This window comes from Chelonia mydas, chromosome 1 (genome assembly GCF_015237465.2).
Source record: "Chelonia mydas isolate rCheMyd1 chromosome 1, rCheMyd1.pri.v2, whole genome shotgun sequence".
Lineage (NCBI taxonomy): Eukaryota > Metazoa > Chordata > Testudines > Cheloniidae > Chelonia > Chelonia mydas.
In genome coordinates this window covers 281,187,815-281,208,081 of record NC_057849.1, presented here as the reverse complement: position 1 = coordinate 281,208,081, position 20,267 = coordinate 281,187,815, and the positions used below count along the sequence as shown (strand labels likewise).

At 39.0% G+C, this 20,267-nt stretch overlaps 1 protein-coding gene across 2 annotated transcripts in view; it reads left to right on the top strand.

The window, feature by feature from the left end:
* The window catches only part of TRHDE (thyrotropin releasing hormone degrading enzyme), a 324,392-nt gene that overhangs the window by 184,835 nt on the left and 119,290 nt on the right, over positions 1-20,267 (top strand). For both annotated transcript variants that reach the window (XM_043547744.1, XM_007054797.4), the window contains one exon: positions 16,198-16,263. In XM_043547744.1, the coding sequence (XP_043403679.1) occupies positions 16,198-16,263 (66 nt within the window). The remainder of the gene's footprint in view (positions 1-16,197; positions 16,264-20,267) is intronic.

Genomic DNA, 20,267 nt, shown 5'->3' with positions numbered 1-20,267 from the left:
AGTGTGGATGCAGACAGGATTACAATAAGGGTGAGAAGATCTAAGAAGAAAGGCTCCAACCAAAGACATGGAGGCTTGCTGAACAGAGGAAAGAATTAAAGAAGACAATTCAGCAAGAACAAAACATCAGTAAAAGAGCTATTCTGCAACAAGAAGATACAGACAAAGAAAAAAGAAAAGGAGTACTTGTGGCACCTTAGAGACTAACCAATTTATTTGAGCATAAGCTTCCTGTAGCTCACGAAAGCTTATGCTCAAATAAATTGGTTAGTCTCTAAGGTGCCACAAGTACTGCTTTTCTTTTTCCGAATACAGACTAACACGGCTGCTACTCTGAAACCAGACAAAGAAAAGGAAGTTAAAAGATCAGTCAGAAAAGATAAGAGAGAATGGATGGAAAATAAAGCAAGAGAAGCCAAGGAGAGGGAATTTTAAAAAGCTTTTTCTAAACAACTGATATCCTAATTCTTGAACTGTTGTGGCATTATGAAGGCTTAAGATGGTATAATTTGAACCACCGAGGAAGGACAGAGAGCCGTTGGATGGAACATTTCCAGGATGTGCTCAGACAGCCAGAACACTGAGGGCAGGTCTACGCTACAGCCGGGATCAAAGCTCTGAGCTTGATCCACTGGCAGTCGATTTAGTAGGTCTAGTAAAGACCCTCAAAATTGACTGCAGATTGTTCTCCAGTCAACCCCTGTACTCTACCCCCGACAAGAAGAGTAACGTAAGTCGATGGAAGATTTTCTCCCATTGACCCCCAGGGGTGCAGACCCTGTGGTAACTCAAAGGTACATTGACTCCAGTTACCTTACTCACGTAGCTGGAGTTGCATAGCGTAGGTCGACTTACCGCGGTAGTGTAGACATAGCCTAACACGCTTTAAGAGAGGTGAAGAAAGAGTGAACTTAGCTATAAAGTAATTGCCTTTGAGGAAGTAAGGCCATACACCAACTTAAGAGTGGTAAAGCACCAGGCTACAAGATAGATGCTGAAATGTTAAAAGCTGGAGGGGAAGTGATGCTGAATTACATGTACAGGTCGTGCGGAATGGTTTGGGAAAAGGAGATCTGTCCTAAACTTTGCTGAAGAGATGTTATCTGCAAAATGCCTAACAAGGGGGACCAACGGATTTTTGATAACCGAAGAGGGGTGTCACTCCTACCTGGAAATGTGTTTTGGATTATCATTTTGAATAGGATGAAAACTGCGATTGATTCAGTACTCAGGGGAAAATAGGCTGGATTTCGATCCAGTAGGTCATGTTCAAAGCAGATTTTCCTCTTGAGAAGACTTACTGAGAAGGGCTTGAAACACCAGCAGCAAGGTAGTTTTTAACTTCCTAGATTTTATTAAAGCATTGATAGTGCCCGCAGAAAAACCCTCTGGAAGATCCTGTGTGGTAATGGAATTCCAGTAAAGATTGTTAACTTGATGTGATGTTAATTTGATGTGTTAATTGTATGATGTGTCAGGATAGACAGCAGAAACACAGAATGGTTTAAGGTTATTAATGGTATAAGATAACTACAAGGTTGCACTCAGTCCCCACTTTTACTTTCCATTGGCATAGATTTTGTAATAAGAAGAGCGATGGCTGATGCCAAGAATGCTAATATTGTTTGCACCAGATAAGCAGTGATACTCAGTTTGTACATGATATAGTCTCCTGTTTGGGGGACCATGTAATAAAATGGGATCAGAAAGTATTTGTTTCACAATGCAGTAAGGTGTGCAATTGTCAACTTGAGCTGGTAGAGAAAGTTGTATTTGATCATAGCCACCATATCAGGCTAGTTTGAGGGTAATAAATGGACGTGCTTTTCTGGCCTGTAACTGGGAATTATATTTTATTAGCCTGAATTCCCCCACAAGTCTTCCCAAGCTGAAATATGTCCATGCTCTGCTTTACTGTGATAAAATCAAAAGCTGGATCCAGAAGATTCCCTTTGTCTGCTATGGGATTTGGAAATATTTGGTTTGATTGACCTTCTGTATGAGACTGGAGTATACAAGCAGATGTGAAACCCATCACCTGCAGCCTACTAGATGGCCTGCAGCTGAAATTTTGATTGATTGTTTCCCAGGGAAAGACAGGGATAACAAATAAGAGAATCTGTTTCTTGATTAAATTACTGCAATGGTTGTTTCAGTTTGTCATCCATGGCTGAAAAAGCTTGATGGGTCTCTTTCCTGATGAGTCTTGAAAGCTCAGTCCTTGTGACAATTTCTGAGTTTAGATTAATAGAAATTAGAGAAGGAAAAGGCCTAATATTAATATCACCTTTTCTGTTCTCCTGTAACTAAAAGGAAAAATTCCAGAGTCATCTGAAGCAGCACCAAGTGCTAATGCTGATTATTTGTTCTTGGATTCTCTGGACAGCAGGCTGGTAGAATGTTGAACACTCGGGATACATTTCTTCTTTGAATTAAAATAATTGTAACAATCTAAAGCTTAGTTAGGTTGGTATTCCCTTAAACAGAGAATTTCTTTGCCCTTTATATCTCTTGGGAAACTGGGAGTCATGGAGCCAGTTTTATTATTAGAAGGGATTCTCGATGCCTTTAAGAATCACTGCTTTATTCCATACTGTTCTTGAGCTCTAATGATGGCCCATCTGTGTAAATAATCTTATCAACCTCTTGTGTTTGCCCATCCTTGAAGACTTCCTTAATGAAAAAATATACTGTGCTTTTGTCCTTGTGAGAGGTATGAGAACATATAAGAGGTTTTGGTGGAGAGGCTAAATAAAACTGCTGTTATAAGTGGAGCCCCAGCAACATTTTGTCTGGACGACTAAGCAGCTTGTGTGTCATTTTGATATTCACAAGAAAAGGATACTGCTAAGTCCACCTGAAGAACATGTTTATTTATGGCTGTTTCCCACTGAATTCTGTTCACTATGACATATTCCTGAAATCCTGGAACAGAACTGACCTCTAAGACTCACATTTCACCAGAGCTCACCTTATCTGGCCATTTGAAAATGTATCCTTACCAGGAATGGTTATGTTAGTCATAAGAGGAAATGAATCTCATTTGGAATTTAAAACTTTCTTTTGCATATTGTATTTCACCTGTGTCCCATACAAGGTGTTTGTATCACATAAACAGCCTATCAGTTCTTAAAGTTAACCATGAAGGAGTACATATGTCTTTAAAAATAAATTGAACTGTGCTATAGGGTTTACAAGTGCAATAGCTTATTTTTAACATTAAAAGTGTAAACCAATGTTAGATAAACTTTTTAAAAATAACTTAGTTGCACACTTTTTCTCATTACAATCACTATATGCTTTGAAGCTATACTTTTTAAAGTATGCCTTATTTTTATAAGAAATATTAACCACAGCTATCACAGAATATCAGCATCATGTCAACTAACAATTGAACACTGATTTATAAATTAATATCCACTGCTAATTGAAATTGGTTAATATTTTTAAAATATTTAAAAATCTTTATAGGATATTTTGCTTGTCAGCCTATATTGTTAACATAATAATGGGATAAAAGAAGTTACATCTTTTACTAAAAGGTATGGGCCTAATCCAGTAGTCATCATTTATGTCACAATCACAATCCCTGAGCATCCTAAACTCTTATTGACTTCAGAGGAGTTCTGACCAAGTAACTGAGGGCTCCCAATCCAGCAAGGAAATTAAACACATGCTTAGTTTTAAGTATGTGAACAGTCACATTGAAATAAATAGTACTATTTACAGTTAAGCATGTGCTTAAGAGCTTTAATGGATCAGAGCCTGAGTGAGGACTTCAGGACTGGGCCTTATGTTTTCATATTTTGTGCAAAAAAATTAGCTGTACTTGTGTAGTGTACTTTGTGCACAGCATGGTGCAATGTTTAATTGTCTGTTAAGCTTTTACAAACTACTGATAAAATATGCAGTTGCACTTAGTAGGCAGAGTGTCTTTTTAGCAGGATATTGACAGGAGGAGAGTAACATCTGGAGAAGGTATCCTGTCTGGGCATGATACCTAAATCTGAAGTATGAATGTGCTTTTTCCAAATATATCATCAGATAGTATTCATGAAAGTTCATCTTCTGGTCATTTTTTCAGAGTTATTCTATCTTTGGCATGTCAGCATCCATTCCAGAGAAGAATTGTTCAATAGCAAACAAAGTTTCAGGAGGCAGACTTGTATTTCTTGGTTTTCTGTCAGACAGATTTCTCTGAATTTCATCAGATAAATCATAATGCAGCTTCTTAGCCATTCTAGATCACACCTTTCTTTCTTTGAGATATTGGCTGGGCTCTCACTGACAATGCCTAAAGGGAAAGGCTCTAGGATGACATTTGTATGTTTTATTTTTCTGCTACAGAGAGGGAAGGAGGAGGACTGGGAAATTAATTAATTTGTTTTCCCATTTAAACAAAACAACTTTATCTTAAGCATAATCAAGAAAGGAAGCAATCCCATGTGGCAAATAAATGCATAGTAAGCTGTATTTTCTGTGAAAAAATTTTAGTTTGTTGCTGAAAAATATATAGTAGGTATATTGGTAGTCTACAACAGTGTTCACCTTGTGAAATCTGAAGTGGAGATTGGGGCTAGTGACCATGGTACATTCCGATTTATTCCAAAGGAACAAAACCAAAATAAAACAAAAAAGAACTTTCCAGAAGTATTTTTATGATTCCCAAGGATAATCCATCTCTGGCAGGGACGATTTAGCAGTTTGCAGAGGGGACAGAGAAATTATCATCCTCATAATTTGGTGGTAAAGTTTTAATAACAGGCTCTTAGAAGCCCTCTACAGTACATCGTTGTAATTGAGAGTGTAGACAGGACTGATTGTTTTCAGAACCACTATGGAAAGGGGTCTTTACAATTGGTGGAGCATTCAATTTCCCAAATGCAGAGAGGGTTAGCAATAAAATATCATGCTTCAGCATAGCCTTCCTAGTGGAGGTGGAGTGTAGGAATTGTAGAAATGCTGGACTGTCTACTGTGGAGCTTTTCTCTTTTGGGGAAAAACAAATCAGCCATTTTCGGGGTGGTGAGATTTGTTTTCCAAGAAAACTCAGGTTAGGTGCAACATCTGATTTTTGAAAGTAGTCCTACATTTTACTCAGTTGTCTGAATGCTGACAGCAGCACTGTGAGGTCATCAGTTGATTTGCCTAAGGTCATACCAGGGGTTCACCAGAGATTAGAGCGAGGATTCTCCCAACTCTCATTTTCAGAGGCCATGTGAGTGACTGTCACTTAGATTCATTTCAATCAATACAGTACTTACAGTGCAACATAATAACTCAATTGAATTTTATATTAATTCCTATTAGCTTTAGAAAACAAACACTGCCTCCCTCTCTCTCATGCACCCGTGCATGTGTGCGCATGCACACACCCACGCACACCCCTTGTTAGCATTTGACCAAATTTTGCGGACTACTAGTGCGGCTGTGATTTAGTCAAAACATACTTTTTAATGTTAAAATTCTGCAAAATCCATCAGCAGCTTCAAAATTTCATTTTGTTTTGTAACTTTATGGTAAGAGTTTTTATAAACATAACATTTTTATTACATATTTGACACGCTTTGTTCTGTAATTTTAATTCATGCTTTGCTCTAAGCTAAAATTCATATGGATATCCAACTGTTGGTCATCTAGTGCCAACTAAGAACAATTGTTCTGTAAAAGTGACTTGGATATTGCTTGTTGTCAAAAATAATATGTCAGTCATGGTATTTAATGCCAGGAGGGACCACCAGATCATCTAGTCTGACCTCATGTGTGTATAATTCCACGAACACTAACCAGCACTTCCATACTAAATGCAACAACTGAAATTAGTCCACAATATTACAGCCACAGGAGACTAGCTATGTGCCATAGTCAGAGAATAAGAGTGACCGGCATGCAGCTTGTGTGTCTCCTCATGTTGTAAATGGATTTTAGGTCATAGAATGATCAAAAGTTTTGAAAAATAAGTAGTGATTTAGGAATTTAGGAACTTCTTTAAGTTCACATATTCAAAACCACATTTGATTTTGGACACTTCAGGCTTCTCTTTGGTAGAATTGTCTAAAAGTTCATGTTTAAACAACCAACAAGCATGATCAGCTCTTATAGAAACACTTTTTTAGTTACATCCTTTTTCCTATATGCGAAGTTTTATAAGCACTTTTCATATAGAACAGTTTGTATGGGAAAGTGTTATTTCAACCATTTCTTAAAAGGTATGGGCCCAGTTTTGAAGTTCTTACTGATTTTTATTTAATCTTTACTTTAAGCTTCCCCTGTGTCTAGTCCTGACTCTGGTATTGAGCAAGCACTGTCTGGTCAGAGACCCACAACCCATGCCAGGCTGTGCAGAGGCTTAATATTAGCTGAAACCTTAGTGGTAAGGCTTTTTTGAGGGCGTAGCATTGATTTCTGGTGAACAATCCCTTCCCCTTCCCCTGGAAGCAGAATTCATGACTATACTTCCTTGCTCCCACAGTTTATGACTTTGGGGGTATGGGGTGTGATATCATGCTGATGTTGCCTCCCTTGACATCCCAGTGCAGGGAGGGGTTCTTTCCAGCCAGTGGCCAGAGAAACAGTGACAGAGCATTAGCCTGCAGTCCAGGTCAACAGCTCCAAAATGGTATCCCTCAGCCAGGGCATTTAGTGGCCAAGCAAGTCACAGCACAGACACTTACCACTTCTCCTGCTCGCTAGATATTTGGTTGGCAGGCAATTGTAAGTACTCTATCACCAGCTTCCTACTGCAACCTGTTCTTTAAGGGTCCCTGCAGCACCAGGGCTACAGAGGCCTGCATTATCCCTGGAGGGTGGTGGCATACATGGAGGTTAGGACCTGCAGAAGCACAATCGAGGGAGGAGGCAACTCATTTGTGTCAGCTCTACTCTTTCTTTAGCTGCTTCATTGAACAAATCTAATCTCTCCTTTCCGTGCCAGCCTCTCCATCCACAGGTTTGGTCATGTCAGCAGTCAGTTCCCCTTCATCAGAATAAGAGACCATTAACTTAAATGAAAGCTTTGCCTGAGTGAAAACTCGGAAGGGGCTTCAATGTGACTATGTATATTATACATAGCATATGCATTCTTATTAACCAGTTACAATACAGACCTACATTAGAAACAAAGCCCTGGGAAAGAAAATCACATATATTTGTGTTGTTCAACAGTGACATCTTTGACAATTTGTCAGCAGCCACCATCCAACCTGTCAGTCAGGCCTGTAACCGGTGGGTCATTGGCTATTCTCTCTCCCTCAACCAGTACTTTCAAGTTGTGCCTACATCTTGCCACCTTGTCCTGCATAATGTTTCTAAGATTTGACCTTTTTCATCTAAAACATAGTCCAAACCTTTATAATCTCCTATCTTAATTACCACAATTTCCTCTCGTTCTGTGGCCTCCCTGAGGCTCACATAGTCACCATTCTCTGGCTTCCTCTCACACTCCAGTTGGTTCAAAAAGCTGCAACTAAGATCATCTTCCTGGTCCGTTCCTTAGTTCTGACAGATATCACTCCTGTCTTTCAATCCCTCCACTATGCTCTCTTTTCCCACCACATCTAGTTCAAACTTCTTTTCCTTACCTCCAAGGCCCGTCACAGGTTTCCTTCCTTTCCTGTCTGCTCTCGTCTCTTACCATGGTGTTCCACTTCATCAATGGTACTAGCCTTGTCTACCCTCTTGTCTGCGTTTCCTCCAGCCATTCTCCTCCTCTTTCTTCCAAGCTGCCCCTTTATGCATGGATCACCCTCCTCAAAGTAATAGATAAGACCACCACCATCTCCTCCTCCAAATCCCTGCTCAAGACTTTCTTCAATGAAACATACAGGTCATTAGCCAGTTCATTAAGGGTGATTTGAGAAAAGAGGTGCTGGGGTGTATTTAATGTGCAATGATTTTATTTTTGTAATAGTCATATAAATATACAAAATGTTAATTAAATATATATTTCGATTCCTTCCTCCCCACCCTCATTGCTTCTTGCGTTAAATCAGGAGCTTTTTTTGCAAAGAACTGTGTCTTCCTATGTGTTTGTACATATAGCGTCCTTATCTGGATTTATTTGGGCATAAGCTTTCATGGGTAAAAAACCCACAAAAGCTTATGCCCAAATAAATCTGTTCGTCTTTAAGGTGCCACTGGACTCTTCGTTGTTTTTGTGGCTACAGACTAACACGGCTACGCTCTGATACGTATCTGGATTGAGGACTTTGACCATTACCATGGTAGAAATGATGATGAAGTGTCAGCGTGATAGACTCTAAAGGAATTTTGGTTGGAAGGAGATGTTGAATTCCAAGGGTGGTGATTTAAAGAGGAATAAAATTAGGGGGATTCCCATTGTACTTGAAAAATGTATTTAAAATATTCTATATTAATAAAGTTTAATTTCGTACTGACCTAGTATTGTACAACAGTACAACATTAAATAAATCTCATTTCAATATTTTTTGTAAAATGAGAGAAGAAGGAGAAAAATGAGTGGTGGACAAAAGAGAGAACAAAGACAGACAGAACTGTAATGAAAGAGATATGTGAGAAACTTTCTATATCTTTCTCTAGATACTCTCTCTTCACTGAAGTTCACAGGCTTCTTTTCTTCATTGAACCTCACATATAAAAGAAGCTGAAATTAATGGTTAGCGACACCATTGTGCAGTGTAATAATTTCTTCTTTATGTTTGTTGTTATACATATGGAGGCTGTGCAGACGATTGGTTTGTTTATTTAGAATTTGATTTATGTAATATTTTCATATTGTGCTTACTGTATTTCATGATTGTTAGTGCACCATGGAACACACATACTGCTACACAGTGAGTATTGCTGTGTTCCCCAAACATTTGAAACCTGAGCCCCCTAAAAATCATCTTAATTTATATATCTTTCTTCCCATGCCTTAGTCAATTCCACCCCTCACACTCAAACTTTAGGAAACTGTACAATACTTCTCTCCTTTATATGTATATAAATTGGGCATGTGTGTTATGCATATACACACAAATGTGTTTGTGTGTGTATTCAGGCAAAACAGTTAATTTAGAACCCATGAAACAATTGTGAATATTGTCAATAACATTTCAGGGTTTTTTTCCCAAGTTTAACTACTTGTTACTACCTCAAGTTCAATTGCAAAATATAATGATGCATGAATGCATACATATACTCCTCTATGGCTCTTCTATGAGGAGATTTACTTTTGTCAGTCTCTAAAGAATGGTGTCCGAACCCTGAGTAGGGCATGCCAGCTCCTTAAATTTGGGAAGTAAGTGAGAGTCCCACAGTCTCCTTCAAATTCCCCTTGAGTCTTTGCAACTTCAACTGCAGTTAGCATAGCCTGCAGCATATTCTAGTTGTCTTCTGCAGTTGGGTGAGGGAGCCCACATGCTAAATCCAACAAAACTTACAAAGTCTCTGGAGAAAAACTCAGGGAACTTTTCATGCCTCCTGGCCAGTCTTTTGTGCTCTCTTTCCCAATTGCGTCACATTTTGGAAAACGCTACAGTTTTGAATGCTATGGAAGAGTCAGATATAGCAGCAGCTTGTGGTATCTATTGTATGTTGGAGCATTTTGCTATCCTGGACACTTTTAGTGCTGAACTATTTTTTTGGTTCATAAATTTGTAATACTGACTGAGATTACAGTGGAACTGAATTTCTTTACATATGGCATGTTGCTCTTACCTTCCAGGTTCTGCAAAATTCTTTCTCCATATGCACCTGTATCACTCATCTTACTGTCCTCTTCACTGTACCAGGGATGTCATGCTCCACATTTCATTTGTCCACTTCTCCATGTTATTTCTCTAAGCCTTTCTCCCCCCACTACTTGCCATGCAGGTTATGCCATTCCTCAGCTGGCTGGCAAGCCCATTACCCTCTCTGTCAGAGCTCTCCTGAAACCCCATCTTTCTTGCGATTCACACAAGAAGATATAACAGACTAGTTGGTAAGGTAACATGATTGTCTGTAATATGATAATGATATATATACATAAACACACACAAACCCTAACAAAAGCTCTGATCCTCCAGTGTGTTACAGCAGTGTCACATTGTAACTGCAGAAAAATCCATGTTGTTATTTACTGGCAGAAAACTGTTGTAATGGAGAATCAGTCCCTATGTAGACATAATGTGTGTGTGTGTATGTGTTTGTGTAAACAATATGGTGAGAGTGTGTATTATATAGGTGCTGGTTGTGAATTGAGTTCCATTTTGTACCTAAAGTAGTTCTGTTTTGTGCTTTGTTTTGTATGAAAAAATACGAACACTATATTCTCCACAAAATTCCAGCACTTACTCTTTGATATGCAAGTAAATTTGCAAGTAAATCTATTAATTAGTTTATGAATTAAAATTAATTAAAATCTGGGTTATTTAAGAAGTTAAAGGAATTAAATCAACAACCTTAACTCTGCCCTGCAGTGATGCTAGGTAGAGACAAGTTATCATAAATCTCTATAGTGATTTTAAAAATCAGTTTAATATAATCTGGGACCACAAACACTTAAAAAACCATGGGATTGTTTCATGATGTCAGTACAACGCAAAATAAGGTCGCTTGAGTGTCTTAACTATGCATTTCTTACTTTAATGTGTTTGGATTTCTGTTTAGTGTAACCTTAACCCTGAATTTTCTGGCTTTATAATGCTTAGTTTTGAAAAAAATATAACATTCATGTATTTTTTTTACTCTTAAATTAATGATACATGCTCTCAACATTAACTCCATCTAAAAAATTTTTTTTGTCTGGTAACATATATGCACAGAGCCTGAGCAGGTATAAGCTGGCATTGCTCTGACCGCCGTGGAGTTGACGGAGTTCTGGTGATTTACTCTAGCTGAGAATCTGGCCTATTATATAAAGCCATTGTGCCTTTAAAACTTGTATTATCAGCGTGTGGCCCATCACTACTGGTAATAACATGAAAGAGTTGGCCAAGATGGACACTTAAACCTACTACCAAAAAACAGTTTCCGGCTTCTTCCATCTGTATCACACAAAGGCCAACGAACAGCTTACCTTCCTGAATAGATACAGTCTGGACCATGATCCAAAGCCTGTGTATCTAGGTGTCACATTGGACTGTGCCTTCACTTTCAAGGAACACCTTACTAAGACTTCCCTTAAAATAAAGACAAGAAACAACACGATCAAGAAACTTGCTGAATCTACCCGGGAAGCCAGTGTGCAGATACTAAGAAATTCTGGGCTTGCCTTGTACTATTTTGTCGCAGAGTATTGCTCCCTGGTGTGGCTCAGCTGTTTTCAGAGAGTACAAGTAGACACTTAACTGAATGAAACCATGTTTATATAATAACAGGTACCACGAGGGAGATCAATCTGGGCTGGCTATTGGTCCTGTCCAATATCGTCCCTCCTGACATCAGGCAGCAAGTTGCCTTACAGAATTTGCTCCTGAAGTTGCAAAATGTGCCACCTCTATCCTTTTTTAAAGACGTGTTTAATCCACCTAGTCCATTTTAGCTCAAAGTACCTATTTGGAAAATTCCCTAAGAGATTTTTTTGTTATCTTCAAGTGGCATTCTCGGTGGCAAGAACAAAGCTTCAAATATAGCCAATGACTATCTTGTGACAGATCCAACAGTTCTGTCCCCTGGTTTTGACCTTCCATGCCATCTTTGGGTAATGCTCAATCACTGGAGATATGGAGTGATTAGATGTTCCACTAATGACTGAAAGTGGAGTCTTTGTTACTTTTCCTTTTGCCACTGTGGCCAGTTAGAAGATGTAGGCCATGTACTTTCAGGCTGAATCTATCAGCAAGAGCTTGCTGGTTCCCTTATGGACTTGCATAATCCCTTTCTTCAGCTACTGAATGGTTAAGATACTTAGGCTAACACATTTGGTTTGACTGTCCATGTAGAAGCAATCACAACATATATAGCACCTGGTCACCTTACTAAAGATTATTCTTCCTTTTACCGTCCATCCATCTATCTGTCAGTTTTGTCTTATTTAGAGTTTAATCTCTCTGGGGCAAGGTAGTATATCTTTGTTTGTATTTGGAAAGTGCCTACCAAGCACACTGAGTGAAGAAGATTTCATTCACCCAGGATAAGTGTTTTCTTTCCTTATTTAACTTGAGTCAAGTTATATACTGTCTAGAGAATAGATACATTTTTATGAATAGAAAGGATTTTTTTCCCACTCGACCTGTTAAACCGATTCGTTTTACAGCTTGACAAGGAACCAAGTCATCCACTGCCTGGAGTAAAGCACTTAAATAATCAATAAATGGCCATTTTGCCCTGCAAAGAGAATCGAGTTTACCTCTCTAGACTCCATATGTCATTCCTCAAATGGGCAAAGGTTGGCAGAGCTGCAGCAGTGGCATACTCAGCTCTGGGAGTGATATGGTGGAGCACAGTGCCTGTGAGTCTGTCAGGTCATTCAAAGGGTAACGCTGGCAGGTTCCAAAGAGATTCCTGTCCGGTAGCACTGATTCAATCATCTGTGTCTGTGATTTACGGACTTGCGGGGAGGTCTAGGTCTGGATTACAGGAGTTTACAGAAGGTACAAAACTGTGTAGATCTACTGTCCAGTTCATTGCTTGCTGGAAGGAGGGGAACTGAAAATTATACACTCAGTTACACTATGCTGTTGAGATAACTAGAGGGTCTGCACATTTTTTTGCTCCTGTGGGCATTGTGCATTGCACAAACCAGGGGCTCCTTTCATCCCTCCATTCCCCCACCCCAAAAGCTTCCTATGTGCCACTCTCCCATAACCCCTCTAATTCAGAGACTCTTTGCAACCCCTCTCCCCCATGCCAGGGGTTCTGTGTGTGTCCTCAATTCCTTTTCTGCTACATGCCATGTCCCCATGTCCCTCTCCCCCTATACCATTGGTCCCCATTCTCCTCCCCCATGCCAGGGGTTCAGTGTGTCCCCTCATTTCTCCCTTCGCCCCATGGCTCCATTCTCACTTCCCCATCATGCCAAGGGCTCTGTGTATCCTCCATTTCCCTCTCTCCTCATAGCATTATTCCTCATTCTCCCCTCCATGCCAGGGGCCCTGGTGCCCCCACTTTGCTGCCGTGCCTCTCATTCTTCCTTTCCCACCATAATAGGGTCCCCCATTTCCCCCCTGCTCTGGGGGTTCTCTGTGTACCCCCTTCTCTCCCCCCATCATATCTTCCCTTCCCCCACCATTAGCTTTAGAGTCAGAGTGAAGAGTGGCTGAGTTACCTGTGGTATCACAATGGTCTAGGACTCTAGGTGTGGCATAGATACATGACTTCTTGTAGCTGAACACCACACGGGTGTAATTCATAAAACGAAAATCGCTGAGAACTTAAAAATTGGATGGCAACAGACTGTAAATCCCAGTGATGATGGAACCTGGTGATATTCTGAACAAAAAGAGCTCTCATGCCTGTAGCTTTTCCCATTGCTTCTCACTGACTCTGCAGATGCAGTAGGCTTCAGAGTGACACACAGAGTGTGACAATCCTGGAATCTTATATAGAGTAGGGGAAGGACATGTAGCAAGAGGAAGGATGGCCTTGTGGTTAAGGGGCTGGATGAAGATCAGGGATCCATTCCTGGCTCTCCTACCGATTCTCTGTGTGACCTCGTCTGAGTTACTTATTCTTTTGGTGGATCAGTTGCCATCTGTAAAATGGGGATAATAATGCTTCCTTCCTCCCACCCTCTTGTCTTGTCTGTTTAGAGTGTAAACTCTTCAGGGCTGGAACTGTCTCTCTATTGTGTGTTTGTGGGCCCCTACCTGAGGTTGGGCACTATAGTGGGCCCCTACCTGAGTGGGCCCCTACCTGAGGTTGGGCACTATAATAAAACAAATAATAATAATAATAATTAATAAGAAATGTAACCTAATACAACTGTTGGTTTTTAATTCATTGACCATTCACCACTTCTTAGAAACAATTTCAGGTATTTCTTATATTCATTTCTACTTTTTCTTCCTTCAGTTACTTAATCAACTCATTCTTTTTAATTCTCACAATCTGTATTTTTGAAATCATTGATATATACTCACCCTGGTTGTGGTGGATTCTTGAAAGTCTTTAAATCAAGGCTTTCTAAAAGCTGTGGAAGCTGTGGGCTTGAGGCTGAAATTACTAGGTGCAGGTTCTATGGCCTGTATTAAGCAGGAGGTCAGACTAGATGCACAACTCTGCACATCTATGAATTGATGATTTTTTTCTCTTTTTGAGCGAGAACTAGTCCAACTTCCTGAGCCTTCCTTTGTAACCTTGTTTGATGAAATCTAATATCATTTTTGAACTACCTTCTGGTGCACTCTCTCCAAGTCAAGAGTATTCTCCCTGTACAATGATCAGCACTATATACAGTATTTTGAGTTGCAGGGTTGGGAGGCTGAAGGTTCTCCTGAAATTGAACAGCAAAATGGGATACTATAGCCAAATCAATCAGATAATAAATGCAAAGGTGTTTCTGCTGGAAACAAGGCATCAGTGAAGAGGAAGAATATGCAGTAATTGTGGTCTAGTCTTCTAGGTCTGCAAAAAAGAGGTTCGAAATCCTTGTGGCGTTTGTTTGGATTTTTCTGGAATACTGTGCACAATTATGGTCTCCTATGTTTAAGAAAGATGAATTCAAATTGGAACAGGTGCAGAGAAGGGCTACTAGGATGATCAGAGGAATGGAAAAACTACCTTATGAGAGGATACTCAAGGTGTTTGGCTTGTTTAGCCTAACCAAAAGAAGGCTGAGGGGAGGTATGATTGCTCTATATACATCAGAAGGATAACTATCGAGGAGGGAGAGGAATTATTTAAGTTAAGTGCCAATGCTGACACAAGAACAAATGGATATAAACTGGCCATCAACAACTTTAGGCTTAAAATTAGATGAAGGTTTCTAATCACTGGAGTAGTGAAGTTCTGGAACAGCCTCCCAATGGGAGCAGTGGGGGCAAAAAACCTAACTAGCTTCAAGCCTGACTTTAATAAGTTTATGGAGGGGATGGTCTGATGAGACTGCCTGCAATGGCATGTGGTCCATCTGCAACTGCTACTAACAAAAATCCGCAATGGGCAGCGATGGGGAGGGCTCTGAGTTACTACAGAAAATTGTTTCCCAAGCGTCTGTCTGGTGAGTCTTGCTGACATGCTCAGGGTTCAACTGGTTGCCATAGTTGGGATCAGGAAGGAATTTTCCTCCAGGTCAGATTGGCAGAGACCTTAGGGGTTTTTCACCTTCCTTTGCAGCATGAGGCCTGGGTCACTTGCTGGCTTAAACTAGAGTAAATAATGGATTCTCTGTAACTTTTGAAGTGTTTAATTGAGGACCATGATTTGAGAACTTTAATAAGTCAGCCAAAGGTTACAGTTCTATTAGAGGAGGGGGTGGATGAAGTTATGTGGCCTACAATGTGCAGAAGGTCAGATTAGATAATCATAGAATCATAGAATATCAGGGTTGGAAGGGACCTCAGGAAGTCATCTAGTCCAACCCCCTGCTCAAAGCAGGACCAATCTCCAACTAAATCATCCCAGCCAGGGCTTTGTCAAGCCTGACCTTAAAAACCTCTCAGGAAGGAGATTCCACCACCTTCCTAGGTAACCCATTCCAGTGCTTCACCACCCTCCTAGTGAAAAAGTTTTTCCTAATATCCAACCTAAATCTCCCCCACTGAAACTTGAGACCATTACTCCTTGACAATGGTCCCTTCTGGCCTTAAAGTCTATGAGGCTGTGAGACTTCACATGATTGCATGGGTGTAATGGACAGCAGAATGTACATTTGCATGTCTATACTTGAGATGTGTAAGTAGATACTGCTCCAGCTGCAGAAATGATGTGCTTTATACTATTCAGCCTCGTTTGCTATATGCATATGGGTAATTAATAGTAACAATCCCCTTCCAAATCATGTTTTCCTCTGTCTGGCAGTTGCATGATCTTCCCTCTCCTTCCTTCCTTCCTTCCTTCCTTCCAGCCAGCAGGTGTGTAATATTAATGTGTGTGTGTGTGTGTGTGGTGGGTGCGTTGGGAAATTTTTAAGATTCTATTGATCACGTACTTGGTAACACTTTTCTTGCACATTTAAACATAATCATTAAAGAAAGATTTTTTTAAAAAAATAGGATAATAATAGATGAAATTGCATATTTCATATTAATTTATATCACTGATTTGGAAAAAGCAGCCCAATAACTTCCTGTTCTCTGTTATCTCCCACAGGGTGCAGCTTTAATTCGAATGTTGGCTAGTTTTATGGGTCACTCCGTATTTCAGATGGGCTTACAAGTAAGTAGGAAGCATTCTGTCTTTTTTATGTGTATTTGTAACCTTTGGCTGTTTTTTGTTTGTTTGTTTTAAGCAAGTATTTCTCTTTTTAAAATTCTGAACAGTTGTGACATCATCATGTCCCTGAAGCTAAATTTGATGGGAAGCATTAGTTTGTATAACATCAGAGCCATCACTCCAGCAAATGAAAGAATTCTCAGTGTGTCAAGTGCCACACAGTTTCACTTTCATTTGGTGTATATCACCAAGTGGAAATCATTTTCAGATATGTAAGAACTTGATTATCCATCACTGAAAGAGCTTGCTGAGGCAAAAGCCACTTTGCTTCAATTACATTTAAATTTTAATATAAAATAAAAATGAATTATGTCAATCTCACTAGAAAATATGTGGCTGCAAAGCTAATCATATTTTTCAGATAAATACTTCCCCCCACCCCATCAAAACCCTGGAGTTTTACTTTTACCTTTGATGAACATGGAGTGCTCTTTGCCTTAATTATATTTTGAAAACTCCCTCTGCCTTTTAAAAGAGGTTTAAAGAAATAACACTTCTGTTCAAAGAGAGAAAGAAATTCACTGTGCTGATTACCAAAGATGAACTTTTTCAGCAGTAATTCAGGGTAAATGTATATTTTGTAAACCATTTTAAAACAAACCAAAACATAAAAAAATGCAACTCCCTTTATTTCTGTTTAAGTAATAAGAAATCTGTTTAAGTAAATCATGTTACAGGCAACTGTGATTGATGAATTATGTATGATGCAGTCTGCTACTTAGAAATGTCCTTTAAAGTAAATTGATGTTCACCTGAAATACAATTATGCTAAGATGGAAAGAGCAATCAATCTTATCTGTTCTTAGCAGGCTTTTCATTTTGAAATTTAAATAAACTACATATGGGACCAGGTCATATTTTAACACAGTAATTCTACCTCTAACCAAAATGGATTGAAAGATAAAATATAAAACAAAAGTTAAATAAATACACTGATAATGTCATATAAATGTGTATTTAATGTGATAGACAATGAAAAGAATCCCAGTGAGGAAATATCACTTTTCTCGAATGTTTTCAGGACTTTGATCAATCAAGCTTTGGAAGGTAACTGAGTCACGGGAGCCAGAAGGCTCTTTTCAGGTCACTGGCCTTATCTTCTACCCCAGACAATAGGCCTTCATCTGCAAGGCTTTGTAGGCACAAACTTGTGCACATAAAGGGTGAAATCCTCACCCTATTAAAGTCACTGGAACTACTGCCATTGTCCCAAAGGAGTCAGGAATTTACCCAGAAATTTTTCTCTGTTAATATAGAAATTTAAAGTGCTAGACTCTTGACATTTAAAATTTGTAATTGAAAATATTCCCCATTGAAACCTGCCCACGTTTTCTCCACTCAAACTTCTTCAGAACAAAAGTTTTAAACCCTGGAGATGCATTGTCAAAAAATGTTACCTTGGCATCCATGATGGAGAACAATGTAGTAATGATGAAGAATGTAAAAAGCTTTAGTATCTCAACAGTCCATGCAACATAAATCAAATTGATTAGCCCTTTACTGTGCACGTAATGCCATTGAAATCAAGGTATTACTCAGTGTTTGTATGGGTAGCAGAATTATACCTTAAGTAAAGAACAGATAAAAGAAGAACAATGGTAACAAGCACTGGGGTAAGGAAAGGGAAGGGCCAGAGTTACCAGCAACAAAATCAAGCAGTAGTAGGCTAGCTCCTTTCTTTTCTCCTTATCCCTTTTTTTTTTCCTTATCGTAATTGCATACCATCACCAGGTATGTGTTTTCTTTCTCATAATACTTCAACAAAAATCCTTTACTTATCAAAAAAGCAATTGATTTTGCTAAAATGAATTAGAAAAAAAGATGATAAAGACAAAAGAATGGGCCTTTTTGTTAGATACATATGAACAATGAATGTACACTAAAGCAACTGCCATAGCATAGAGATCTATATGACCCTGCTATCCAGCAAACCATTTGTGAGGGATAGAAAGCAGGCAGAATTACAGTATGAAGTAATAATTTTCACAGCATACATTGGTTTGTTTGAACCTATCATGAGTAACTGGCCTGTTTCTTCAGATATGCTTATGAAAGGCCATTGGATTATAATGTTGGATCTCCGTGATGAAACTGTCATCAAGAAACAATAGAATGAAAGTATATTATTTTGTAAAGCTTCAAAAGATGTCACTGTTTTTAATTTTGTGAGATTTTCAAACACATTTTTATAATAGAGACTTAATTTTGTCAACTTCTCAATATTTTCATATTAAAGCACCCGATATGCAAAAACCCCACAAAAATATTTATATTGGATGTGATGAATAACTGAGATTAAAAACTGTAATGCCCACATATGTGAACTTGTGGGGTGCTAGAAAAATAAAGCTGTTATTTAAGTGCCTAACATCATTTAATAAAATCACTTTCTTCCCTAGTGGAGTTTTCTGTCTCCTTGGAAGTCCTGAGAATCCCGTTATTTTCCCCACACTTCTTAAAGACCCCCACATTTGAGCTTTCACCGGATAAGAATTATCCATAAAGCAATGCCGCTCCTAAATACTTAGAGGGGTCACTTTTCAGTGAGATGAGGCATAACCTGATGCTGAATGTCCTTTCATGCCGGCAAGGTTGTTGTGCTCTAGCGTCAGTGTGAGTTGAGGCTATGCATGGGCACTGAATGGTAGCAACCCTCATTCATAAGTGGTGATACTTTTTTCTGTCTTATTATGAATACAGACAGTGGAGAAGCTTGGACAGCATCACTCTCTCTGATAATGTTTCTGAATTGTGTAAGCTTGTGGAGTTGGATTTGTTGAGTTAGTCTCAGCATTCAGTCACCACCGAGGACAGTAACTTGTAATATAGGTTTAGATTTTGGGTGGGATTTTATCTGTAAATGTTGTTTCGTATGTGAGTACTTGGAATGAATGTGTTGTTCATACGATTTTGTATCAGTGAATTTCATTTATTGGAAAGGTTTATTGCTACAAGCCTAGAACACCTTTCTGTGTTATCAGTGACTTCTCAAGTTAAATGTGGATAGTAAACACAATTCTTCGGACGTCTAGTGTTCTGTTCAGAGAGCATCCACTGGCATCTCAAGCTCCTTTATGAGGCCCTCGTGTGCTAGTTCATTCATATTTATCTTATACTTCGTTTGATTATTTCTATTTCTTATCCCAATGTGTATTGATATATGTTTGTCAACACTACATTTCATTTGCCATGTGGCAGCTCATTGATCATGCAAATCTGTATCCTTTTGAACTTCACTTGCTGCTGTGTTTGTGTTCATCACTCACTCTGATTGAGTGCATCATCAGCAGTTTGAGTTAGTTTACTGTAGGAACATCAGGCTCTGTGATAAATTAACATCTTATGTACATTAAATTGTACACAGTATATCTGAGAGAAGACATTTTGTAGAGTCCCTTGGATAGACAGATAATGACTTGGTGCTGAGTGGTTACTATATTGAAACTGATAGGCCAACCTTTTAGAAGAGCAGTCTGGGGAAATGTGGAATATATGCTATTTTTCACTACCATAAAAGTTGCCATTTGGACCGAACTCGTTTCATCTGTACTATTTATTCACAGCTCTTTAAACAATTCTCCATTCCTGTGTCCCACGCTGGATTCTTGTGGCTCTTAAATTATGCAACAGTCTGGCTTGTGGAACTCTGTCAAAGACTTCCTAAATTTCAAATAAATCATTACACTGTACACTAAAAAGAAAAGGAGTACTTGTGGCACCTTAGAGACTAACAAATTTATGAGAGTATAAGCTTTCGTGAGCTACAGCTCACTTCATCAGATGCATACAGTGGAAAATATAGTGGGGAGATTTTATATACACAGAGAACATGAAACAATGGGTGTTACCATACAGACTGTAACAACAGTGATCAGGAAAGGTGAGCTATTATCAGCAGGAGAGCGGGGGGGGGGGGGAGGGAACCTTTTGTAGTGATGGTCAAAAGG